We start from the raw sequence: 26462 nt of genomic DNA on the forward strand, positions 1-26462 counted from the left end.
TGCCTCTCAAATAGTGACAGATCATTTATTGCTTTGCAAGGTGTCTGTGTGCTCCTGTTTGACTTTTGATGAGACTGTGAGACACTTCTCTCAAAGAACAATTTTTATTTTTCTCTTTCCATGCCAGAAAATTCCACTGCACACGAAATTACATCCACATGCACCTGTTTGTCTCCTTTATCTTGAGAGCAGTTGCTGTTTTCACCAAAGATGCTGTTTTGTTTGCAGATGAAACCATGGACCACTGCCTCATGTCAACGGTACTGAACTTCCCCTCTCTCTCACCCCTGACTGAACATTTAATTCTTTGCCTGAAGGCAACAGGGAGATATTTTCATCCTATTTCTCCTACTGCTAAAACTGAAATCTTTAAACAAACAGTATTATGTAAACCCAAAGACCAAGTGCTAAGCCTGCACTCAGCTTTGATATTTATGTCTGTTGACTCTAATGAAGCTCTAACAATTTCCACCATAAAGAATTTAATCTGTGAGATAAACCCCCCCAATATTTCCCTTTCATAAATCTAAAATAAAGTCAATTTAAATTATGAAACCTTAAACTTATGGAAATTTTGTTGTTTCTTCATTTTGTGTGGCAGCATTGAATTTTGCCTACAGCTCTATAGAAACCAGCCATACAAGAGTAAGCCTAAAAGGTTTTTTTTTTATTTTACTCTGCACTTCCAGGTTGCTTGTAAGGCTGCTGTGGCCTTCTTCCAATTCAGTATTTTAGCCAATTTCTTCTGGCTTCTCATAGAAGGGATCTACCTGCAAACCCTGCTGCTGCTGACCTTTGTTTCCAACAAGAAGTTTGTGTGGTGGTTCATATTTACTGGCTGGGGTTAGTGCTCCCTTCCTCTTTGTGCCCTTCAGTATTTCTGATGCTTGCAGAACTGGATAAAATCTGTATTTCATCCAGGTAAAAGGAGCTTGTCAAAGGTGACACTTTTCTGTTCATCCAGTACTGCTGCATCATTTTATTCCCTTTTATATCTTTGTTATTTGCACCATGGTGGTGAATAGTCAAGGCCTCAAGAGGATGAGTGATGTGGCTGGATAATATCCTAAAAATATGTTAAATTCCTCCACTGACTAAAGAAGTTTGGATGACTAAGTTGCCTTTTGTTTTTAGCAAGCAGAATTTGACAGATTAAATAATGTCAGTCCACACCTAGGAATCAAACAATTTTATTTTTCTTCTATTTTCAGAGATCTCCTGACTTTAAGGAAACTTTTGAGGTTATACAGCAATTGAAGTTATCTCTGATATTCAGAATAGGAATGTGAAATAAATTTCTTTCACTGCTCAGAATTGTTTATTGTGACTCTCAGATATTCCCATGTCTCACCTTGGCTGATCTAAAATGCAGGCACCGAAATGAGTAGTTACAATGACATTTTTGGACTTAAAAATGAAATCCAAATTATCCTGAATAAATATTAATTTATCCTTCACCTTCAGATTTTAGACTTTATTTAATGTAATTAAATTTTTTTTGGAGTTATTCCAAATAGGTTTGTCTGAAAATAGACTCTCAGCCCTTGATTAATCATGGCCAACTTGAGATAAGAAAGCAAACAACTCAATTAATAATGTGGTAATCTTCATCTCCTTCTGCAATCAATGGAAGGTGAGAGATACCTCAGGGGTAACTCACATCTTAGGTGATGTGGAGGGAAATATTTATTTTCATCAATTTAAAAGCCAACTTCAGTTTAACAAGGTCCCAGTTTAAAGGACTTGAGCAAAGGGCAGAAATTTGGAAGGACAAATTCTGAGCCCTTCCCACACATCTCAAATGATACTTAGAAAGAAATTCTCTATATTTCTATAGAATAATCAGGGAAAATGTCACCTGGTCACCTGGTTCACATTAGAGTCCCTTTTGTGGCAGTTTTGGAAGTCACTTATCTTTGGAAATTCAATTCCACAGGAGGAGAGAAAAAGCAATTTCTGCTTTATAGGCATTAAAAAAAACCCAGTCAAAAATGTAGAAGGACAGAAGGATAAGCAGTGATAAAGTGAGGCTAGGAATCACTGGATTCAGTTAAATTTTCATGGAATTCTTATCAGCTGGTTGGTGTGGGGTGATTAGTAGAATCTTTAGGACAAAATTATGAACTCTTCCAGCTGCTGTGCAAAGGATGTTTGTTGGCCACAATCCACAAGATGAAGGATAAATAAATGTTTATTGCAGCTTCATAAGTGCTTGTAATTCCTATCCAAACCGTCAAGTAATTCTTTACATTTATTTCTGAAAATGTAGTTTCACAACATCCCCTCTTCTCCTTTGTTATGATTTCATTCTCCTGCCCTTTTTAGTCCTTTCTTTTTTCTTTTCCCTGAACTGCAAATTAAATTAAATTCTTTCATGAAGTTATTGAAAATTGTCTGACCCATAAATTGAGTTTTAATCCAACCTGCTGCACTGTGAACCTATTGGAATGAAGATCCCATGGGGCAGGATATTCAAACCAGTTCTTGTGTTCCTGTTGATTTTCTCAGGAGCTCCCACTGCTGTGATGTTTGCTTGGGTCCTCACACGAATCCATCAGCAGAACACTGGGTAAGTCAGAGCTGGGATAAGGAACACAAAAATTCCTATTTTTTATGGTGTTCTGTTTTTCTGAGGGGAAAAAAAAAAAGTGTACAGAAAAAGGTAAGGGGGAAAAACTCTCATGATTCAAAGTTGTAGCTTTAATTTTACAGCTTGTATATAAGTGAGAGAACACTTAAGTTTTGTGATTTTATGTCCATACATGGGGTAAGAAAACCTGGAAATATTATATTAAATATTGTAATTTCATTTAAGTTCCCTAATGCTCAGTTCTTGAAATAATTGTATTTCAAAAAAATTGCTGTTTCTGTATAAATCAACTATAAATAATTAACTCTTCAAATGAGAACTTCTCAAACAATCAGTGTTGTCTCCAGTAATTTCTTCTTTTGTTTCCATTTAATTATTTTTATTTTGTTTTATTTTTATTTGTATCTTTTAACTTGAGCCCTGGATAGAAAGATTGTTTGCTGTAAGCTATCCTGAAGGCTTTCAGATCATTTCATATCAGGTGGAAAAGATATTATTTTATACCCACCTGCTCAAAACTCAGGAGAGTTGAATAAGAAGTTTACTTGAGAGTGGTAAGAAGAGCAGGAAAGAAGCTTAAAAATACAAATTTGTTTTTTTTTTTTTTTACTTTGCTTTGGTTCTTCAATCTGTGATTCTTGCTGGTTAAATTTTCTTTATATGAGACTACAGGGAAACCAGGGACATTTAGATAGTGATTTAAAACTTAGAGTCCACCACTTTCCTTTCCCGTGGCAGGAGTGTTTTTGTGTGTTATGGGGAGCTCCCATGGGACAGATAAAAACCCTAGTTTTGTTTGTTGTTCCAGATGTTGGGATGATGATGAAAATGCAGTGGTGTTATGGATCATCAAAGGCCCCATCCTGCTGACTGTATTAGTAAGGTTTTTTATTTTCCCTCGAGTCTCTGAATATAGATAATTTTACCTAGTGTGCTTTTAAAATGAGTTCTTATGATTGTGACTTAAGACAAGAAAAATCTCCCTTATGCACAGATTTATACCACCTGAATTTAGGGAGGGAGCAATCTGGTTTTTAGGTCTGTATCTGGTATAATCCCTGTCATAAACAATGATGAGAATGGGGGGACTTTTTTAGGCAATTTAAAATCTAAATTTAAAATATAAATTTAAAGTTCTGACCAGAAGTACAAGGCATTAATATCAGACATAAAAAGATATTAAGATTTGTAGGTCTACAATAATTCAACGTAACTTTCACAATTTTTTTATCTACAACTATATATTGGTGGAAAATAGAATTATTATTTCTAAAGCTATTGATCTGAGCTGAGAAGAGATGAGCATTGGTTTATAGCAGTGCAGTTCCTAAAAGTGGGGATTTTTAGTTTTTGTATCAACTAGAGGCATGTCTTAGATTGTAGTAAATTAACAGATTTTGTCTTGTCTTTACAGATTAACTTTATTATATTCATTAATGTGATCAGGATTCTAGTCCTTAAATTGAAATCCCAGGAGGGAGGAGGAAGCCATTCAAGCCATTTTGTGTAAGTATTTCTGGGTCTTTTAGGATTGACCTGTTCTAACTGCTGCAAGAAAAAATTTATGGGTAGGAGAACAGAATGTTATACTCCTCTCTAATAGAAAGAAATGACAATGTGAACTTTCTTTTTCAGCCCAAATATCACCTGTCATTTTTACTTCAGGGCAAAAAGGGTGGGGTGCATATATTGGGAACAAAGGGAAAAGTAAAATAATAAAGCATGAAACTTCAAATGCTCCAACATACAGTTGCTGCCACCGTTTCCTGTTTCTAACAGTGCATTTTTCTTTAATTCTTGCTTTTCCAGGAGACTTGCAAAGTCCACGTTACTTTTGATCCCCCTCTTTGGGGTGCACTACATTGTATTTGCATTTTTCCCAGAGAGCACTGGTCTGGAGGCTCGGCTTTACATCGAGCTGGGCCTGGGCTCATTTCAGGTAAGATGGACAAAAGGTTTAACAGCCCTGAGATGTTTGGTCTGGACCACCACCCTTCAGGCTGGCTATTACAGCAGGATTTATTGATGCATCCAAATTCAAGGCACATATCCCATCTCACTCCTTCATCAGCTCTTCTGTTGCTTGCTCCCTTATTATTTGAAATCTCCAGGTCAGACTCCATGTGAAAAACGCCAATCACTTGGTTTTTAATACAATTAGAATAATAAAGTTTAGAGTTAGGACAATTGCAAGACAATAAAAAGCAAAGAATTACAGATGACTGGATGCTCTCAGACACTAAGTCACAAAAAGCATGCCTTGTGAACAAAGGAATAACCCTTAAAACAATACACTTGTTGCATATTCATATATCTCTCATGGTTATGCATACATTCTTTTTTAAACAACAAATTCTGTCTGTTTATGTCAACTGTTTCCTTTAATCCCCATGGTATTTTCGAGCCTGAGCAAGTCCTGAAGAAATTAACTTCTTCTGATAAGAAAACCATAAATTCCTCTCCTTTGCAAGATTTAGGTGTTCCTCAAAGCGAATATCTCATTCCTAAAAAAAAACTCCCCCCACATACATAGTCTCTATTTTAACATTATGTTGGAACCTAAAACTATATTTAACATCCTACTTAAGAGAAATAATACAACATAACTTACTAACATTACACATATGATTTTCATCGTAAAATTTGTGAAAAGCCAATCATAAAATATGCATTTTTCACACTTCATATGAAAAATCACCAAATAAATAAAATAAAATATCTATGTTTGTTGATTAACAATGACAGAGCACCACAAAAGCCCATCTGTGGATTAAGGTGAACTGATTGAAAATGGTTTCACATGAAATAATGATAAGAGAGGTGATAAATAAGAGTACATAACCATCTGCTCTGCCCTTACCCTTCAGAAGTAATGAACCATATTAATATCTCATTGTTTATTTTGCTGTTAAACTACTCCGAACAGCAGCACGGATTTGAGAGTGTCAAGGCCTGTGTGTTCTATATTTTCTACTGAACATCTGATTTCTTTTCCTATCCCCTTTCCCTGTACCCCACCACAGCTTGTCCTCATTGACACGTGTTGCAAATGATCCCTGTTCCATGCTTGCCTTATCTGAGGGAGAATTTGTAGGATACAGTAAACAGCAAGTTAATCCTTGTTGCCTCTGTACAAGGGCAATAATAAATATAAAATGTCACCAGTCCACGGAGAAATTTAATTCTATTATGAACACTCAATAAATAGTGTCACACTGCCTGAACTCCAATAGAAAACTGGGAAATATGCAGTCTTTGTTGTCTTACACACACTGTGAATGAAACTCGATGTCTCTTATTGATTCTAGGTTTTAAATCCCTGTTTTTTCTCTCCCTACCCTCCCTGTCCTAGGGTTTTGTTGTTGCTCTCTTATATTGCTTCTCAAATGCAGAGGTGAGTAGCAAGTACATGAGATTATCAAAACCTTTAAAACTCACAGTTCCCTCTCATTTTTTAATTTCTTTTCCTATTTTCAGAACAGATCTGTCTCTGATCTGCTCCTGAAACCATGACATCCCCATATCTTTTTTTGTCCCTTGGTAGCTTCGTTGACTTTATTTGTATTATGCAGTTCTGGCAGGAGGACACAAAATAAACTTTGAAGCAATGACCCTTTAAAAATGGTCGCTGAGATTCCTGTCAGGGGAGTTTTCTCCTGATTTATGTTTGATAGCTGTCATGATGATAGCTCAGTTGAAAGCTTGTAGAGCTTCTCACTTTCTCTAGATTTATTTTCTCATGGTGACTTTCGTCATTTCCTCCTTCCCCCCCTTTTTTTTTCTTCCCCCCTTTTCCCCCCTTTTTTCCCCCCTTTTCCCCCCCTCTTTTTTCCCTTTTTCCTGGTCAGCTCATGCAATCAGGACTTTTGTTCAAATACTTTCTTTCCTGCTTCCATAACACTGGTAGAATTTGGGTAAACTCCCTGCAGTTGAATGTAGTGAGCCTATAATTAAAAAAACTCACTAAATTGCTGGCACTTTCCCCCAAAAGAAATGAACAAATCTAATAAAAAAAAAAAAAAAAAAGACAAGATAAAACCGCATCTCATCCTCAGAAAAGTGAATAAATCTGTTGAGAACGACACACTAAAGTGTCTCAGTCTCTGCAGTGGCTCAAACTTGGACAATTCTCATAAAGCATGGAATTATTGATGTTGAAAAAGCCCTCCAAATCCAACCTGTTCCCAATGCCCACCTTGTCCCCAGCCCTGAGCACTGAGTGCCACCTCCAGACCTTCCTTGGTTTTCTCCAGGGATGGGGACTCCAAACCTGCCTGGGCAGCTCCTTCCCATGCCTGACCACCCTGTCCATGGGGAAATTCCTCCTGGTGTCCAACCTGAGCCTCCCCTGGAACAACTGGAGACTGTTCCCTGGGAGAAGAGGCCAACTCCCACCTACAACCTCATCTCAGGGAGTTGTGGAGACCAAGAAGGTCCCCCCTGAGCCTCCTTTTCTCCAGGCTGAGCCCCTCAGCTGCTCCTCACAGGATTTACTCTCCAACCCCTCCATTGTCCTTCAATGGACACACTCCATCACCTCCCAGGAATGGCTAAATGGAGGTGCAAGGTGCAAGTAACCCAACCCAAGGAGGAGTAATTCCTAAAATATGTTTGTTACTTAGGAAAACAATTTATAATGGCCATTCTGAGAGAGTGCCTTCAACACTTAGTTGTGAATACAGAAAGCTCTACTTCCAGCCTGCCTTCTGTATCACAGACTCCTTGCCAGCAGCCTTTTAATTGCTTCAACAGCCTTTTAATGGCTTGCATATTGTACCTCACAACACAGAAATCCAGAAGGTGTTAAAAAACAGGACAGGCAGAACCTGATCTCTGGCCCAAGATGAAGCTGGGTTGGCTTTTTTCCACATTTCTTAGGGATAACTGCTCCTGGAGCAGCTTGGCCACTCATTACCACTCAGCAGTGCATCTGTTGTGGTTCCTTGCAATCATAAAAATTAATTATTATTTTCTGTGTGTGTTTCTTCAGTTTTGAGTGTCTGTGACAATGTGAGAGACTGGGCTGCTTCCAGGCAAGGTGTTATGAGTATGGATGAAACTGAGGAGTGCTGGAGGGCCTTAAGTTTGCTGGGATAGAGCTGGAATCCTGGATTGGTGGAGGAAATCTTTCTTATTTATTTGATTCTTGGAAGATCCAGAGACCCATCCATGAAGTTGTACTCAGGGGTTGCCTGTGTGGTTAACAGGGAAAGTTAAGGCAGAACAGGGGCCACCAAAATGATAAATATTGCCAGTGACCTGCCCCGATGGCCAAATGTACTTCTGCATGCCATCCCCTGAATTTTTAAAATTAAATCCGTTTTTTTCAGAAGGAATAAAGGAAGAGTTCAAATACTTCTGAAAATGTGTTAAAGCTTAATCCTGGCTTATCTGGGCTAAGTACTCAGGCAGACCTTTGGGCACATTTTACCTCCAGTGCTCATTAAACCTTAATTTCCTCTTTTGCTTGTAACTTCCTGTAGGTTCAAACTGAGCTGAAGAAACAACTGTGCAAGTGGCAGTACCAGGAGTACCTGACCTTCACCCACAGACACGGGGCTTTGTCCAGAGAAACCAGCCCAGTCAACTACGTCACTCAGCTCTCCCTGCTGGACAAAATCAGCCCCAAGAGGAGAACCTCTGTGCTCCAGGATGGTGTCACCACTGTCTGAGGGGCCCCAGCAGGACCAGCAGCTGTGACTCTGCAATGTTCCACCCCTGAGGTGGCCAACTGGATCCTCTGTGGCTTTCCATAGTGTCAGGAGCACTCGCTGCTAACAATGAAGGGATGGGGTTATTTTTGGGCTAAAATAAAACTATTTATTGCTCAGATAAACATCAGTCTTAGACGCGGTGAGATTTTAAAGGAGCAAGCAACTGGCTATAGCTCAAAGTAGTCACAAATTCTTTATTACAAGACAATATAGAACTTTCTAACTCAATAGAAAGTCATTACAAGGTTTATTTTGCTTTTCTGACCAATTTTGCTTTATTTACTTCTCCTGTACTGCAGACACTTTTGTCCAATGGTGTCTGTCACACTTGCACATATGCTTCTGCTACAACTTCTAAACTCTTAGTTTACTCCATACAACCACACCCCTAAATTATACACCCTTCACCATTTAATCAGTACAGCTTCTCACTTACTTAAAGCAGATTCTTACAACCACAGAAACATAAATTTATGATTTTTCCACTTAATGTCTGTGTACTTTTTTTTTACATCAATCCAAGCTCCTTCCGAGGCTGCAGATCAAACCCTCCTGGCTCTGTGGAAGTTTCTGTCTTTCCATTTCCCACAAGGAGCCTTCTGTAAATTCCCTGTCCTGAGCAGGAGCTGCTTTTCTCACCTGGCGCAGATCTGCAAGACAACCCTGGTTCTCTCTCTCCTGAAGCATAAAACACCCTTGTTTTGTTGTGAAAAGCCAGACTTTGAGCTAAAGTGAATGACGGATTAGCAAACAAAACAAAACAAATAAAAAACCCCAAAAACAAAACAAAACAAAAAAAACCAACCAAACAAAAAAAACCAAAACCCACCAAACCCTAAAACATTAACTCCTCTGAGGCCCAGAATGTTTGTCCTATCTTTGTTAGCATTTTCCAAAATTTCCAGTTTCCAAGACCATGATTCCTAACCATCATTTGAAAGTGTTATTTGCTGCCCAAGCTTTGCCATAAGGATTTTTGGTGTTTTAGTACTTGTTTTGAGATGTCTTGAGACAATCTAATGGAAATTAAACACAGACACCTGACAAGCACTTACTTCTAGAACACTAATCTGCTTTAAAAGGAAACTCAAACCACGACACAAAATACCTGCTCGATTTTTTTTCTTCTAAACCTGCTGCACAGAGATTAAATTAGGCCAGAAGATCCCAAACCCTTTCTTGTCCAAAGAGAAATATGGAGAAGCCAAATATTAGGCAGATGATGTAAGAAGGAATAAATCAGAGCAAGCCCAATGCCAGCTGCCAGCTGGGCTACCTTGTGCTCAGAATGATTTACAGACCTAATCTTAGTGCCCAGATATTGTTTTGTGGGGCAGACATCCAAAACCTGGAAGATCAATCAGTGAGACACCCAAATAAAGGGTAATTTTGTTTTTTTTTTTTAATTACAAAATTGTTGTAATTTTGCTTTTTGAGGACTGAAATCTCAGTCCTGCCCAGCATTTCTCAGCTCGTTATCACCACACCCAGTGAAGTGACAGAACTGAAGGATGGATGAAATTCAAGAGGCTCCTGTAGCATGATTGCAGAAGTCCAAAATACAGGACTGGAAGTCCAAGAAATCTCACCTTGGAAATACTTGACATGGAGAATCCCAGAGCAAACAATTAGGCCACAGAATATACAACTCAGAACCAATGTCAGCAATTTACAGGATTTGCAGCAGCTTTTAGGAGAAATCAATGGGATCAGGCCAATTTTGGGGCTCAGCAATGATGAACTTGCACCATTTTTCAACTTCTTGAGAGAAGAAAAACATTACATCTCCCAGAAGCCTCACACCTGAGGCCCAAGAAGCCCTTGAGAAAGTTGCTGAGGTCCTTCAACAAAGACAAGCACATCATTGTGCAATGTCAGAATAATTTCTTCTTGCAGTGTTAGGAGAAAAAATGCAATTGTTTGGTCTCATATTTCAATGGGACACCTCAAAGAGAGATCCTTTGCTGATGGTCAGATGGATTTTCTTCTCCTCCAGATCTCCAAAAGCAATTTTTACAACACTAGACATGACAGCTCAGATAATAATCAGAGCCAGAGAAGGATTGCTGATAATGGCAAAGATTTCATCTTTGCACCATTATTTTTTGGGTGAACTTCCTCTTCCATCAGGACTGAGCTGGACTCCACCTCAACCTCTCCAAAAGCAAAGAAAAGGCACAGGAGGTACCCGAGATGTGTCAAGACAGGAGCATTCCCAGGAAAACCTGCATTTTTGGATTGGAGGACACAGCCTGCCATTCACTGTCTGAGTCCCAGATCAATTCAACTTTAAAAAAACTGTATTCCAGTCCCTCAGTTTGCTCTGCTCTTGGTTAATTATTTAGGTCGGCAGACATTTGACTCCTGGAAATCTCTTCGCTGATTTTAGGTGCTTCATCTCTAGTTCTGTTAGAGCAGAGGTGAATTGTCCAGGCTTCTATAAATATAATTCAATTAACTTATTTATTAATTAGGCATTTAACCCATCAGTCACAATGCCATATGTTTGTTGTATGAAGTAATTTTGTCTATTCTGACTTTTTTATCAGCTTTACTTATAAAAGTCACCTCAGTTCCTGTGTATTGTTGCTGAGCAGAGTAATGAGAATTTGTCCACAAAATGTATGATGTACATCTATAAAATGCAAGTGGCAATTACAGCTGTTGTGAGTTTGTATATTTTCGGATATTTAATTTGAGTTTGTCCATCTAATTTTGTGTCAGTTTGGGTATTTCATTTGAGTTTGTACATTTAATTTTGTGCCAGTTTGGATATTTCATTTGAAGCTTTATAAAATAAAACGTTAATAATCCTGGGGAAGTGCTACAATTTCTTGGAGAAATATTTGATTTGGGCTGTGAAAAGAACCCTGATCCCTTTTTGGTGACACACCTGAGTTCGCGTGGGTGTGTTTATCAGTCGGGAATGCTTCGGGCAGGGATGTTTTGCTGCTCACAAGGTTGGGAAGGCAACACAGCATCCCCAGCCGTGTTGAAGTGTTCTGTGTGTTCCGTGTGCAGCCGCTGCCACCTCCTGGAGCGGGATGTGTGCAGCCCACAGAGCCAGGCAGGGCTCCCAAACCTCTCCTGAACGAGTTTTAAATCACTCCCAAAGGGCAGCTGCAAGAGATCATTGAATTACATCAGCTGCTTTCTCCTCCTCTAATCCCCTGCTGTCTTTTGCAGAGTTTAACTCTCCAAGAAATCTTTTTAAACCCCTTTACAAACTCCATTACACCCTGAAAAGACCAAAATCTACTTTTCCAGCTGTTTTTTATGGTGTGGAAGCAAAGATGATAGTTGGCTAAGGTAACTGAAATTTTTAATTGAGAGTAGATTTCTATTTCTGATAATGTCAGCATGTTTTTGTTTTTTTTTTTTTCAGAAAGTTTGATTGATTTGGCTCCAAATTAAAATAAATCCTTCAAGCAGGCAGCTTTACCTATTTTGCACATTGAAAACTTCCCTGAGGCTGCCTAATGCACCCAGAGCAAGAATTATTTGAGTATATGAGGAGGATTTGTTCAATTGCAGAAAACACAACTGAATTCAAGGTAGTTGCTCCTTGGCTAAATGAAGTTCTGCTCATTGAAATCAGGTGTCTAGGATTAGGAGCAAATGTGCTCTTGTGTTTTATTTTGTCTTTGAATTAGTGAATATTTAAATGGGGCTTGTAGAGTAGCTAAAAAACATTTGGAGGTGCCTTTTCTTTCTCTGCCTAAAAAAATCACTTAGGCTACATAAAACATTTAAAAATTGGAGTTTTTCCAGATTCCCTATTTTACAGTTGCTTTTTGATTTGATTTCTGTGATTATGGAGATACTGACTGGTGCAGCCATTCTGCATGTGGTGGGAAGGGGAGACACATCCTGTGCCCAGGTATCCAGCCTGAAAAAAAAAAAAAAAAGGGCTGAGGCCACCTCAGGTCAAGGTGGAAATCCATGTGAAGGGCATTTACAGTGATTTGAAACATAGCAAAAATGAAAATATGTAGGTCTGCCCTGTCCTTCCCAATCCCCCATGTGCCCGTGGCTCCCTTTGCTCCCAGGCCCTGCCTCAGTGATGCTGTGGGGTGGAAATCTCCAGCCCTGCTGCTCCCTGACACATCTCTGACCTCAATTTCACTAAAGGTATGTCCATTTTCCCATCAAAGCACACAGCCACAAATACCTGTACTTTGGCCAAACAATGAGTTGAAAGATGCAGCCTGTGTGTGGGATTCATGAGGGACAGGCAAAGGTTTATGGCAACTGATGGATTAAGATGGGGAAAATATCAAAAATAGTTCATCTTCTGTGGAATCCTCTGTTTTAGGAGTTTGAATGTACTTCACAGAATTCCCAGAATGACCAGGTTGGAAGAGACCTTCAAGATCATTGAGTCCAACTCAGCCCCAACACCTCAACTCAGCCCTGGCACCCAGTGCCACATCCAGGCTTTGTTAAACACACCCAGGGATGGGGACTCCACCTCCTCCCCAGGCAACCCATTCCAGAAATGTATCACTCTTTCTATGAAAAACTTTTTCTTAATATCCAACCTAAATTTCCCTTGGTGCAGCTTGAGACTGTGTCCTCTGGTTCTCCTTTAAAAATTTTTATTTGCTGCTTTAAAAATGACCCTGATGATAAAACCCTTCAGGTTTGCTTTGGCTATAAAAGAGAGGAAGCCTTGAAGCACATCTGGTGTTACTGAGACCAAGATGTTTCCACTTTTGGCCACTGGCAACGTCTTTGTTTGAGGATAACAGAATTTATGCTCCTGTTTATACCCTGTAGGAATAATATTTAGTCTCCCGTGGATCAAACCCAGAGGCACAGGGGTTTTTAAGAGAGTGTGTTACATTTGGTTTGGTGATGTTGGCCCACAGTCCTGTCTGATATTGATGCAGGGAGATAAACACCAGTGGTTTATGGAGAAGTAACACTGCAAGACAAAGACCTCACCCCTGGCTGGTCCAGAACTGACTTTGCCAGAAGATTCCAGGGTTTCCTTCCCATGAAGAACCCTTTTAGCCCAAAAAGCTTCTACTTCAGGAAAAGAATACATTACCCTGTAAGTTCACAGACAAAAAGTTCTCTTTGGTGCAGTTTTATATCAGAACAGACTTTTACAAAATGATAATACATTTATTGTGTCATCTACAGCAGTATACATGTTAAAAACAATTTCTCAAAACACAAAAAAAAGGTTAGAAAGCAGCAGTTGATATCTGTGTTTCCACCTCGTAACAAAGCTGAATGACCCCAGATCCCATTACCAATTAAACCAATTTTGACCAAAAAAGGTCAGTATTAGACCCAACAGGCCAGTAACTTTGTACCTTGACACAGTCAAAAGCCAAAATACAGCTTTCCATCCGACAGCTTGGTTCTTCTCAGAGCTATAGCAGGGTGCATTGCCACTAAGTTGACAAGTAGAAGGGAAAGAGAATGAACACACCAAATATTTGTTTTATTTACAGATTATACCGATACACAAAGGCCTCTTGAGACTTCTCTGCAAGCACAAAGTCCATTGGGAAAGGCATATGCAGAAGCCTAAGTAATTTCAGACACTGAAGAGTGTCATATCACACAGTGTCATATCACACAGTAATTCTTCACATGGATGAATTCCCCAAAAGAAAGCCAATGGGAAATTGCAATTTGAATCATAAGAAGGTGAAAGACCATGAGGTTCAAGACATTGTTCAAGCTCTGCTGGTGTGTTTTCATACACAAAGTACAATGTGTATTTAGCTGAACTTAGCTCTTTAGTACAGATATACACGGAGCATCATTAACATCAGAGCATCCTCAGCTGCTACCGCATCCTCCACATCCTCCTAACTTGTTCTTAAATGCAATTCTGAACTGGTTGCATGTGCCTGACTGCAAAAATCAGAGGGTAAAATCCTTTCTGTTTTATTTTTTTGTTACTGTGGTTTGTTCCTGGACACAGAAGTGCTGGTTGTGTGGACACAATCTGACAGGGAGAACAAAGAGTCCTGAAAACTCTCCATGAGAGTTCCTAACTCTTTAACAGACATCCACCTTCCCCAAATCTGGTTGGTAACACCCAACAGGAGCCAGCTCAGAGCTGTTCAAGATTATAATTTCTCAGCATGCATGAGACAGAACAATAGTGACGGGGCAAATTTGCCAGGGAAAATTCATTTCTATCCAGGCCTCCTCAGGGTCAGCATCTGTCTCTAATCTGGCCAGGGAGATGTCCTGCAGGAGAGAAACAGCCACTTGCAAAGTGTGAATCATCTCACCCTGGAGCAGACATCAAAAATATTTGATGCTTGTTCTCTAAAATTGCTCATTTCTCTCCTGTGGACAAAAAGGCAAAGTGGAGAAACAAGATTAAAGGAAGAAATCTTCACTTTTGGTGTCTAAGAGATGTGGGTGTGTCCTGAACCTTCTGCTCAAGATCTCTTCCAGAGGTTAAACTCCAGAGGTTTAACTAATGCCAGTAGTTCCAGATGTTGAAAGGGACACATCTAATACAGCCCTTAATATTCAACTCCCAATGAAGAAAACTACTCCAGAGCAGATATTTGGTTGCATTTTTGCATTATGTAAGTTTCCACAGTTGCAAAAACAGGAGCCCAAGGATGAAAAAATTCTGACTTTGGACTGAATCCCACTCTGTGAGTTTAGATATCCACAGATATGACTTAGGAGCTACAGCAGACACTGATTCTGTCTGGATGCCAAGCAGGATGACATGTGGTGTCCATCCATCCTGTTCTCATCATACCTTTAGACCTTCCATGCTGCTAAAGCTCTGCTCAGGTCAAAGAACATTAATAATATAAGCACACCTTGCTCTGGAAACCTTGCCCACATGAGAAAGATCTCAGAAAATAAAAGAGAAATTCTGGTATTATGGAATCACATAATCTTATGGGAAAAAAAAAATCTTAATTTATTGAATTTTCTAGGTTTTTGATCTGTGGGAGCCTTTGCATAAATACAGAAAGGACTAAAACTCTTCAATAGCCTAAAGAATCCATTGCTATACAAAGAGTGAACTTAATTTTCTTAATAATCATCCATGGACACTTCTGAAACCGTCTCTGGGCTCTAAAGCCTCCACAGGCCACAGACTGAAAACTTAATTGTTTCTGAAACTCTCTTGAAACCCACGTTTTTTAGCTATAACTCGGAAATTTTGATAACTAGTTTCTGTCAGGACTGGAAAAATCATGTAAAGTTGGATATTTGTATGGTCCTCAGGCCACATTTAGTAGAGATTTAGTAGTAGTGTCAGATAAAAGCACTGAAACCTCCCAAACTGACACCATCAATGTATTTTAATCTATTTTAGTGATTATCTACTGCAGTATTTTGACTGAATGTGTGTCCCATCTATTTGATTGGAAAAACTTCCCTTGCAAGATTATAACTGCAAGAAGAAAAGCAAAATATTGGAGTTATTTTCCTTTTAGATTTGGCTGAACAAAATTTGCTCAAATCCCAAATCTCATTTATGCACTTTCAAGAACTGGAAATCTTTCTCTTCATTTTTATTGTTCCTTTTTTATTTCCTTCTTCCCCCAGGATGCTTGGCTGGCTTCTTCTAGGTAATTTTCCTGATATTTTTAATGAATCCATGTCTGTCTGTATTTGATTCTTTGCACTGGTTTTGCTGCCCAAATTTGGATTAGAGCTGAGAGAAATGCAGCTTAATAGCATGATTATTTTTAGTCTTATCTTGCAGCTGTATGATCAAAGACAAACTGTAGACTTCATCTGAAATAAAGCTGTTTATGTCTCAGGAAAAGAGAAGGAAACTGGAGGCAAGATCAGTATGACAAGGAATGCAAATGAGGCAGGAGTTATTTCAACTCCAGGTTCAGATAAAGGTTTTTAATTGCCAAAAATGTTTTGCAGTAACTCTTCAGTGGGAAGAGAAGGTGAAAAAAACGATGCTGAATTTTAAAAGGAGGGGTGATCAATTTAGGAATGGAGTAAAATAATACTAAAGTAATGGCAATTAAAAAGCTTCCTTCATATTGAGTGAATATGTTTTGTTCTTGATCATTTTGGCTTTGACTACTTTTAGTTACTAGTGTCTTTTTTTCCATGGGATTTTTGAAAAAAAACCCTGAATTTTTGAGCTGACCAGAGGTCCCTTGATATACAAGCACTGGATCTACCCTGCCATTCAGAAGTGGAATTTCATCCACCTTTGATAGGAAAATATTATGAAAAGCCACAATTTTATAATATAATGGGCAAGGCAAATTATGGCAACTAATCCTTCTGTCAGTGCTGAGGAGGATCAGAGTCTCATGGTCAGGTTTTTAGCATGAGTCCAAGAAACTCACTCTTGTGTCCCATTCTGGTCCTCAAAACGCAAGAAAGAAGTGGCCAGACTGGAGAAGGTCACAAGGAGGACCATGAAGATCATCAGGGGGATGGACAATGGGAACAGTGAAGAAAAGTTAAAGGAATTTTTCCCTGGAGAAAAGAAGTCTCAGTGGCCACCTCACCAAACTATTCCAATTCTAAAAGAGTGGTCAGAAAGAAGATGAAGGTTCTCTTTTCCACAAGGATCCACATGGAGAATACAAGAGTGACAAGTTGCACCAGGAAAGGGATCATCTTGATATAAGACAGAAATTTCTTGGAGTGAGAACAGCCATTCATGGGAAGAACCTCCCCAGAGCTGTGGTCCCTATCAGGGGAAGTTTTCAAGAGGTGACTGGACAGGGTGTTGGATAAACTCATCTTGGCTCCCTTTCTCATGAAAGGTTGGACCAAATTTGTCATTCAAGGTCACGTCCAGCCTTGGTTGTTGATTCTGTGAACTTCAGTTCCTTGTGGAAGGTATCTCCCACTTGCCACTGATGATGGAGAGAGTCCAGGGCAAGTCATGTTTGCAAAGGTAAACTCAAATTATCAGTTCATGGCCACTTCTGGTTGTTGTTTAGCCTTGTCATTGCAGGGCACTGTCCTTAAGGTGCAATGAGAGACAGATGCTGAAGGAGAGCAGCCAAACACCCAATAAAGTGTCTGGATTTAACTTCCAAACTGCATTTTCCTCTGGTCTCACCTACCTTCATCCCTTCTCCCACCATTCAATTTTAACACCTGGTTCTCAAATTATGCATGTGAATGATGCAGAGGAACTTGGGTGTTTTCCCTCTGTGATTCAAAACTTCCCAGAATTAAGCATTAAAGATTCTTTCCCCGGGCTCTGAGTTCCAGAAATACTAAAAGTGAAAGTAAAAGGAGGTGACATCACCATGCAGCAATGAAACAGCCTCATCCTTTACAATCTAGGTTGTAGTTTTCATTTTTTGGGATGTGAATTGTCCTGCAGTACCAGCACTCCACACTGACAAGTCAATAATCAAAACAGTGGTTAGATACAGTAAATAGTCACAAAACCTGCAGCACAAAAAGTTTGCTGTACATTTATAAAAGCAAAATAAGAAAATTAGACAGGAAATACATTATGGACATGGTAAAAAAAATGGCTCAAGGAGCACTGCACACTTGGGTTTGTTTTTTTTGTTTGTTTGTTTAATTGTGTATTGTTTTTAATAACACAGCCTTTCTAGCTCCAAAATATATTTCACAGTGAAAAATCAAACAAAGCACTGTTACACTCAGTTGATATTTACACACACAGAGAAGCAAACTGCCTGTTGGATTCTTCCCTCCTGAAGCAAATGGGAAAACAGCCACTGTGGGGTGGCCAAGCCTGGCCAGCACCTGCAGCTTACATTCAACAGAGAGATTTGTGGAGAGCTCACTTGTGCCACGGCATCAGAGTCTGGATCCCATAACTGTGTCCACCTCAAGTGTGACCTGTTCCTTCCAGGGACACTTGGAAACTTCCAGTGACTCAGGAAAAGCCAAATCTGCCAGTGCATCAACACTTTTATTCAGAGAAATAAAATCATAATAGAAGGTTTTGTTTTCTTTTCTTTTTTTTTTTTTTTTTTTTAAATGATATATTTTCTATTTAATATGTTGAAGATCCCATTTCTTCTGGTAAATTCGGTGCTGGTGAACAGATTCCATTTCTCTACTGAACAAGAAACACAAGGTCTGCAACAGTAGAAATTTCCCCTCCACTGCTCTCCAAATTCCTAAGCACTGGCTCAAGAAATTAAGGAGCAAATCCAACTTTTCCCAATTTTTCCATCCATGGACTCTCTAAATGGGACCACCAGAAATTATTTGTAATAGCAATGTGCTTAGGCCAAATCCCAATTCCGGGTGAAGCAGTTTATTCTAACGATACCAGCAGTTTTCTGTACTGATTAAATTTAGCTGAGGACCTGGTCTCCAGTGTGCAGGGTCAGAGGGTGGTTTTGGTGATGTGGACATTTGCCCACAAGGCACTGGACTGAGATCCACCAACTCAAATTGCAGAGCACTCTAGAAAGGCCAGGAAAACAATAAAACCCCAAAGTAAGCTCAGAAAAATTTCAACAACAGCAAAAAATAAATTAAAAAAAAAAAAGATCCAAACACCTTCTTGCTCTGGACTGAAGCAAGAAAAAGCCTCCAGCTAGAGGCAGTTATTTGACATGTTTTTTATCCACAGTTCTAATTTATGAATGGTTGAAAACTGGCTAATAGCCATTCATGCAAAAAAATAGCTTTTGTTTGTTTTTTTTTTATAATAACAATAATACATCTACAGTTTTGGCAATATAATCCTTGTGAAAGCCCATTCTAGAGAAAATGGCCAAATATGCATTTACCTGATAAATCTGCCTTTCCCCAACTCTGTCTGGATAGCAAAGTACCTGATTCCTGGAGAAACATTCTAAAATAGCTTTAAGAAGCATCTGAAGAAGGACGAAGGGCCAATCTATCAGTTAAAAACACTTTGACTTTTGCAGAGGGGAAAGAGGGAAACAAATTCTGCTCTCAGAGCAGCAAATCAGTGCTGTTGACTTGGGGAAAAAACGGTGTTTGGATCATATAAATCCCGCTTATGAACCTGGAGTACAATGGAAGTGGTTTCACCTGTTTTGCTGGTCCTCTGTGCCACGGCAGATTTCACATGACAGGGCTGTCCCCATCTCTTAAGAGCATGATCCTGTACCAATATGACCTCAAACAACATTTCTGTCTGTTTTGAATAAAATTTACATTCATTTAGATGGCTCCAGCCAAGAGCAGAATATTCCCATAAAGGATTATATAAGTGTTAAGTATTATTATAATTAATATTTCTTGCACAACTTTCTGAGACCTTTCTTTTTTTTTCTCCTTTTAAAAATAAGTAAACTAGGATTATCTTTAAAAATCTTTGCTTAAAATGACATCAAAACTCTTTTTTTTGTACTTAAACTAACAAAAACCAGTGAAATTAAAAGCTCACACTCAGCTGACACTAAAATTCCAAGTATTTCACTTTTTTTTTTCCTGTTTTTAGTTTATGATTATGTCAACTAACACCAAAGAACAAGCCTGAATTTTGAATTTCCTGGTTACTATTAGTTTCAGTTCAAAACTTCATATTTAAAATGCCATTTTCATCTTTGTTTGTAATATATGCATACACATACACGCACATATATATATATTTGATATATATATATATTTCTCAGTTTATAAATTCATAAATCCGAGATGAAGGGAGCGCTAGGACGGCCCTCGAAGCCTTTTTTTTGCGCTGTATAAGGACTCATAAGAATTGACATCATTGACATTGGGTTGAAGTAGATTTGTAGCAGTCGTGGCTTTAACTACAAGGCAAAGATTGAAAGAACATTCGAGTTCCTCTCCAAGAAAAGCAGTAAGACCATTGGTGGTGAAACAAACAGAATATTCCAAGAGAGAGAGAACTGCAGGTGTGGGAAGTCATCCAAAGTCTTTATCCCTTCCTTCCGTGCCATCCTGCTGTTTGGTTTAGTTGGTTTTTCCCTCACCAAATGCAGGTGATTTTTTTCCCTTCCAGGGTGATCCCACCATGTCCTTCTCGTGCCTCTTTGCCCTGGCAGGGAAGAGTCAGCCCTCGAAAGTCAACCAGGTTGCAAAGGCACGGCGCTCTGTGGGACAGCACTGCCCCCAGGACACCCACGCCACGTGTGGCCACTGGAGGAGAGGGTTCAAGGTCATCTGGAGGGAAAGGCCACCCTGGAACTGCCTCTTGCTCTTACGGTGGGAGGGGAGGGACAGTTCTTTGTATTACTCAAAGAATCCAAATGCTCAATCTATTAATCGATGCCAAAAATAGAGCTATATCTCAACTGCATGGCCCTTTTAGAAAATTCACAGCTTAGCTAGAACAGAAAGCATTCCTGGGAGAGTCCCTGGGTACAGAAAAGCACAGCAGGTCCCACTGCTCTGGCCTGAAGTTCCTGCACTGATGTGCAGCTTTGTGTTGGCACAGCTGTTCCTATAAATCCATCGGGAATGTCTGATTGAATCCAGCCACGAACTCAATTTTCCGGAGATCCTCCTGAATCAGCTGGATTGATCACCCAAGCACGTCAGCTCCATCCTAAGACTCCAAAGAGAAACACTGCAGAGATTCATGTGCCAAAAGACGACAGGGACAGGCTAAGACATGTTGGACTACGGAAAAACAAAAATAGGCAAGTCCAACCCAAAATGGAAACCAAGAGGAAAAATGACAACGGTCATGTCCATTCACAGAGTAGGATCAGTTTGGCAACCGAGGATCACAACTGCACAGCAATCACTTGTTACTTTGGACGGACACGGATTACTCGCAGATGCTCTGAAATGGGAATAGTTGAGTGGGTGGGTTTGGCCTCTTGTTTGTCTTTTAAACATTCTCCATTATTGGCCTTGAGTACAGCTGGGTATTTACAGTGGCTGTTAAAAAGATATTTACACATTTCCTTTGTTTTTTCACCTCAGGGGAGGAGAGAAGAGGGGAGGCGAGGGGAGGAGAAGAAAAAGAAGAGGAAAAAAAAGGAAAGGAAAAAGGAGAGAAAAAAGGAGAGGGGGAAAAGGAGAGGAAAAAGGAGAGGAAAAAGGAGAGGAAAAAGGAAAGGAAAAGAAAAAGAAAGAAAAGGAAAGGAAACTAAAGGAAACGGAGAGGAGAGGAGAGGAGAGGAGAGGAGAGGAGAGGAGAGGAGAGGAGAGGAGAGGAGAGGAGAGGAGAGGAGAGGAGAGGAGAGGAGAGGAGAGGAGAGGAGAGGAGAGGAGAGGAGAGGAGAGGAGAGGAGAGGAGAGGAGAGGAGAGGAGAGGAGAGGAGAGGAGAGGAGAGGAGAGGAGAGGAGAGGAGAGGAGAGGAGAGGAGAGGAGAGGAGAGGAAGTGAGACCTGCACCACCACCAAAACTATTATTTCCTTTTTTTCTTTTTCAAGGGATGGTTTTTGGTTTGCTCGTTGGTTCCTTTGCTCTCCTCAGCTGCTCATGTCGCCAGGTTCTCTGCATTTATACTGGACATCCGAATCTGAGAGCTGCTCTTGCTCAGAATGGAGAGTTGTGTCCCCCCGTTCACTCCGCTGCTCGCTAGAGAAGGATGGCGATGTTTGAAATCCACAGCAAAATACCGGTTGACTTTCCAGCTCCTCCATTTTCTCTTTATTTCTGATTGCACCTTTAGGGAGAAACTTCAAAAGGTCATTTTTTATGTACTTAGCCGCTCGAGGACATGCTGACAAATTATCAAGATTAGAAAAAACCCCACAATTCAACAGAACTGTTTTTAAGGTAATTATTAAACTCCTTAGTTCAGCAAAATCTGAAATTACTTTTCCATAGCTGGAAGAGGCCTGGGCATGTAGCGGGGAGCTACAGCCCAGCTCAGGTTCTGTGTCTAACTTCAGATAATTTAGGATCAGCCCAGAGGTGCATGGAAGACCTAATCAACACCACCTGGAGGAAGAAACAGCCTGTTTTCATCATTGGCCAGTACCAAAGATACAGTAAGGAGCCAAAGGAACCAGCAGTCAAAAAGTGCTGGATAATATTGAAACACCCTGTCCACAGAGGCAGCTTTTCTCACCTGCCATTAATGGCTGGATGTTTGCACAAAATTTTGCCTCTTGCTTTCAGATCCTCTCCAAGCAGACCAGCTCTGGGTTTAATGCACAGCTGTGCCACCCTCCTTTTCTTAAGAGGTTATTTTATTTTATTGGCACCCACAGTAAATCACCAAGAGTAAAACAATCCAAGGTCAGAAGTTCAATTAGGCAATAAGTAAATAATCCCACAGCTTTTCTACTTTTCAGTCTTTCCCAGTTTCCTGGCAACACTGCTGGGGTGTGCACAAGTGTATAACTAATATAAGTAGTAAAGATTTAATATAAGAGCGATTATAGTAGCTTGGGCCAACATTTACTTGATTACGTGTTCCTGTATCATATTTCTGAATGAAATAGTGTAAGAAAAAGGAGATATGTAGAGATGTTTTCCCAATATATTTTTCCAGTCTCCAATGAGCTGCTGTGTCAGAGATAACAGTCGTTGTATCACTGTTACAGCTGCTGTAACAGTCATTGCTGGATTTCTAGGCTTAATATTGTTAAAAAGGATAAGATAAAAATGCTAAACAAGGGCTTCAACTGTATGGACAAAAACTACAGGGAGGAAAAATCCAACTGGTTACATTCTCCTTCTAGGACCTAAAAATTCCTATTTGGGTTAAAGTTATCTAAAACATAGATATTTATAAATCAGATAGAGAATGGAGTTATGTTTTCTCTGTGAAAAGAGAATAGTGTTTGCATCTGGAAGAGTGTGATATTCCAAACATTTTCTTGCTGTAGGAAATTTAGTGGAAGCACAAGACATTCTCTAATTACCATTTTCTGATATCTTGAGAGGGAAAATGGCTTTCATTAATCTGGTTGGTTTGGCTAAGAACCACCCCCCACTCCTTCCAAGGGGCTTCAGGAGATCTTGACTATGCCCAGGGGCAAAGATAACCCATAAATTTGTTTGATGAGCTTGAAGATTGTTGTGGTTTGTCTGAGAAGTCACCTGGATTAAGGAGTTTGAGACCTCTTTGTACAGAGGTCAGTAATGCCAGGTTATACCTAAAGTCAGCCCCCTTGGAAAGAAGAAAATAAGCTGATTTTAGGAAAAGACTCCAAATGTTGGGCTGCACAAAAGATGTGCTGCAGTGGAGGAGAGAATGAATGGACTCTACATGTTCTATGCTCCTTTTAAGGCAACATTGAGCAGAGAACCCTTTTCCATCAATTCAGAAAACAATGACTTCAGATACTCAGTTGTCAGTCTCAGATTCAGTCAAAGAGAGAAACAGAAAGTTTCTAACCAGGCAGAAGCTTGAGAAAGTTCTGAACAGAATGTAAATAGTTCTTTATCTCTCTTGTTGATCACATTGTTTATAGTTAAGTTCTACCACTGTGCGTCATACACTGTGCACCAATGGGTGGGTTGCTTTCAATTCAGGATCAATAGAGTTGGTCTGCACGAAGCTCTGTATAAAGAGTGATCCATTTTGAAATAAATCAGAGTTTTACTCTCTCAACCTTCTGACTCAGTCTCCTCATTCCCGTCCTGCCTCAACAGCGTCGTTCAGTCAGATAAACAGGCAGGGAAATGCAGATTGGAACAGGAGAACCAGAGAAACCACAGATGTGGCCAGCAGCAGATGCCGTGTGCTGAGAGGAGTGTGAGGCTTGCAAGGCACCCAGGTGGTGTCTGGGGGATGGCTCTGGGCATCTGACACCCTTGGGCTGTGTGTGTGTAGGGGTGAGGGTGGCAGGGCTCAGGAGAGAAGCTGGCACCAGTTGGGTGGTGCCCAAGAACTCAGCCTTCAGTGAAGGGCTTGACACTGCTCCCCTCAGCCTCTTCCCAGGAAAGCTGGAAAGATTTAGAGTGGATTGATGATCTGCAAGAGGGGAAGGAGGCCACACTGAGAGGTGAACAATGGTTTTTTATTTAGCCTGGCACTTTATCATCAATGGTGCCCTCCAGGTATGGATACTGGGCCCCACACAGAGCATGGAATGGTTTGGGTTGGAAGAGACCTTAAAGGTCATCCCCTTCCACCCCCTGCTACATGCAGGGACACTTTCCACTACCCCAGGGTGCTCCAAGCCCCATCCAACCTGGTCTTGGACACTTCCAGGGATCCAGGGGCAGCCACAGCTGCTCTGGTAACCTGTGCCAGGCCCTCACCATCTTCTGATGAATCTCAGATTGCAAGCACCATCACCAGTTTGGCTGATGGCTCCAAACTGGGTGGTGACAGAGACATGTCAGACCTCTTGGAGAGAGCTGAACAGGCTGGGAGACTGGGCTGGCAAGAGCAGGGCAAAATTCAATAAAACCAGTGCAAAATTTTGTACCTGGGATGACATTTCAGGAGAAGCCTGTATATATCTTACCCCTGCCAGGAAGCCTTAATCTGAGCCATCATCTCTGGTAAGGCCAATGTTTTGTTTTGATAAAGAGATCACAAATCCTTTTTTCTTTTTTTTTTTTCTTTCTGAGAATTGTGAGATTCAGACTAAAGTATCAGGGATTATGGTAGATGATGAGTTAGAATGGACAGTTGGAACAACAGTTACTCCCACAAGAAAATGGGATGTGGATGACAGGTGAATGACATTTAATATTAAAAATCTTACCTCCCCATTCAAGAAGCAGTAGAGAACAGCGACAACAAAACCCTAGGGAAATGGGAGAGAGAAAAAAAAAGTAATTCAAATCCTGAAGGAATGACAGGAGATAGCTGGAGTGAAAAAAACAAAAACAAAAACAAAAAACCAACATACACATAAATGAGCAGAGACACACTCTGAGAACTGTGCATGCAAAGTAGTTATAAAGAGCAGAGGTTTGTTTCTAAGGAAAGCTGAATTCAGTGTATAATCACCTGGAAGGATCCCAGTCCCAACTCAAACACCAGCCTCTCCCTCTTACTGACATTCTCAGGAGAAAAGGCAAACACCGTGTAGTGAATTCCAAACAAAGGGATCAGCAGCAGGGTGGAGCGAGCCAGTCTCCTGTCACAACAGAGGGAAAGAACTTTAATGCAGCCTTGCAATTAGCAACCTGCACTTTAATTAAAGAAGAAAGCACAGAAAATATTTTGCTGACAGACTTTTGGGAAATACGTACGCCGCGTAATTATACAAACAAATATGCAACATTCCTGTTTGCTCCCAAAGCCTGTTTGCACACACACTGCAGTTTGCTCCCCCTTCTTCACACTGCTACAGTAATGGCACATTAATTATGCTTAATTCTCGCTGCTGCTATTTTAATTTGCATTCTTAAAAGAAGGGATTTTCTCCTCCCATGCCAAAAAATGAGGGGAATTTTTCTAAGGGGTTCAGACTGCTACTATGGTACAATTATAAACCTCTCACCCGATTGCTTAATCCCGGTGGAGTGTTTGAAATAATTTCTTTTTGTTGATTTCTGTGTGTGTGTGTGAATATGTTTCTGCAAAGCAAAAAAACCAAACAAACAAACAAACAAAAAGAAACAAAAAAAAAAAATCTGATATAACCACCAACAGCCATATAAAAGTTAATCCCCCTTCATGTTCTTGTACTCACAAGCATTCCTGAAGATTTGATTTTGGTATCAATTTATACAGTTGGAAACCTAAGTGCGATTTCACTGTTTAACTATTTCACTGCTTCAGAATAAAGAGGTTTCAGAGGGAAATTAAGCTTAGACGATATAAACAAAAGGGCTGAAAATAAATGTTTTACATGTGAGCACTTTACTGGTGAAATAGCCCCAAAGTAGGGGCCAGAAAAGACTTGTGTGTGTTTTGGTGAGTGTCACTGATTGAGCAGCAAAAAAAAAAAAAAAAAAAAAAAGCAAAGAGAAAACAAATTTTCTGAAAATAAGGCAAACAAAGTGACCTAAAAAACCTCCAGGACATTTTCAGAGGGGAAGAATATCATTGACTATGTTCAGGTAAGTGAAAAGGAAGGATGGAGGACAAAGGAAGGTAAAAAGCTGTAAAGATTTTTCAAAGAACTGCATATTTGCTCAAACTTAAATGTCCCCTCTGCTTTTATCTATTTGGTACATTGCAGACAGATTTGAATTTGCTAATTCATGCTCAGTGATAACCCCAAATGCTGTGTTTGTTTTAGAAGACTTAATTAACACACTTGCAAGAATTTTGTGAGTGCAATTATCTCCAGTAGTGATCTGGGAATGGGACATGGGTGCAGTGCTGGTGTCCCTCAGCCAGACCTTGAGCTCCATAAATCCATCCCAA

The 26462-nt window shown here is 40.0% G+C and overlaps 2 protein-coding genes across 12 annotated transcripts in view; one reads left to right on the forward strand and one right to left on the reverse strand.

The window, feature by feature from the left end:
* The window catches only part of LOC110474504 (vasoactive intestinal polypeptide receptor 1), a 39978-nt gene extending 18695 nt beyond the window's left edge, over positions 1–21283 (forward strand). The window contains exons 6-13 of the mRNA XM_021537953.4: positions 128–260; positions 690–843; positions 2509–2569; positions 3399–3468; positions 4005–4096; positions 4400–4529; positions 5943–5984; positions 8074–21283. Of these exons, the coding sequence (XP_021393628.4) occupies positions 128–260; positions 690–843; positions 2509–2569; positions 3399–3468; positions 4005–4096; positions 4400–4529; positions 5943–5984; positions 8074–8262 (871 nt within the window). The 3' untranslated portion in view covers positions 8263–21283. The remainder of the gene's footprint in view (positions 1–127; positions 261–689; positions 844–2508; positions 2570–3398; positions 3469–4004; positions 4097–4399; positions 4530–5942; positions 5985–8073) is intronic.
* The window catches only part of ADCYAP1R1 (ADCYAP receptor type I), a 152700-nt gene continuing 139603 nt past the window's right edge, over positions 13366–26462 (reverse strand). For 9 of the 11 annotated variants that reach the window (XM_077789654.2, XM_077789646.2, XM_085562859.1 and 6 more), the window contains 3 exons: positions 25095–25224; positions 24847–24888; positions 13366–21855 (listed from right to left, as the gene is read on the reverse strand). In XM_077789654.2, coding sequence (XP_077645780.1) covers positions 21646–21855; positions 24847–24888; positions 25095–25224 — 382 coding nt within the window. In that variant the 3' untranslated portion in view covers positions 13366–21645. The remainder of the gene's footprint in view (positions 21856–24846; positions 24889–25094; positions 25225–26462) is intronic. The other 2 variants (XM_085562865.1, XM_085562893.1) reach the window with 1 other exon arrangement.

The sequence above is a fragment of the Lonchura striata genome, chromosome 2 (genome assembly GCF_050655825.1).
Source record: "Lonchura striata isolate lonStrDom1 chromosome 2, ASM5065582v1, whole genome shotgun sequence".
Classification (NCBI taxonomy): Eukaryota; Metazoa; Chordata; class Aves; order Passeriformes; family Estrildidae; genus Lonchura; species Lonchura striata.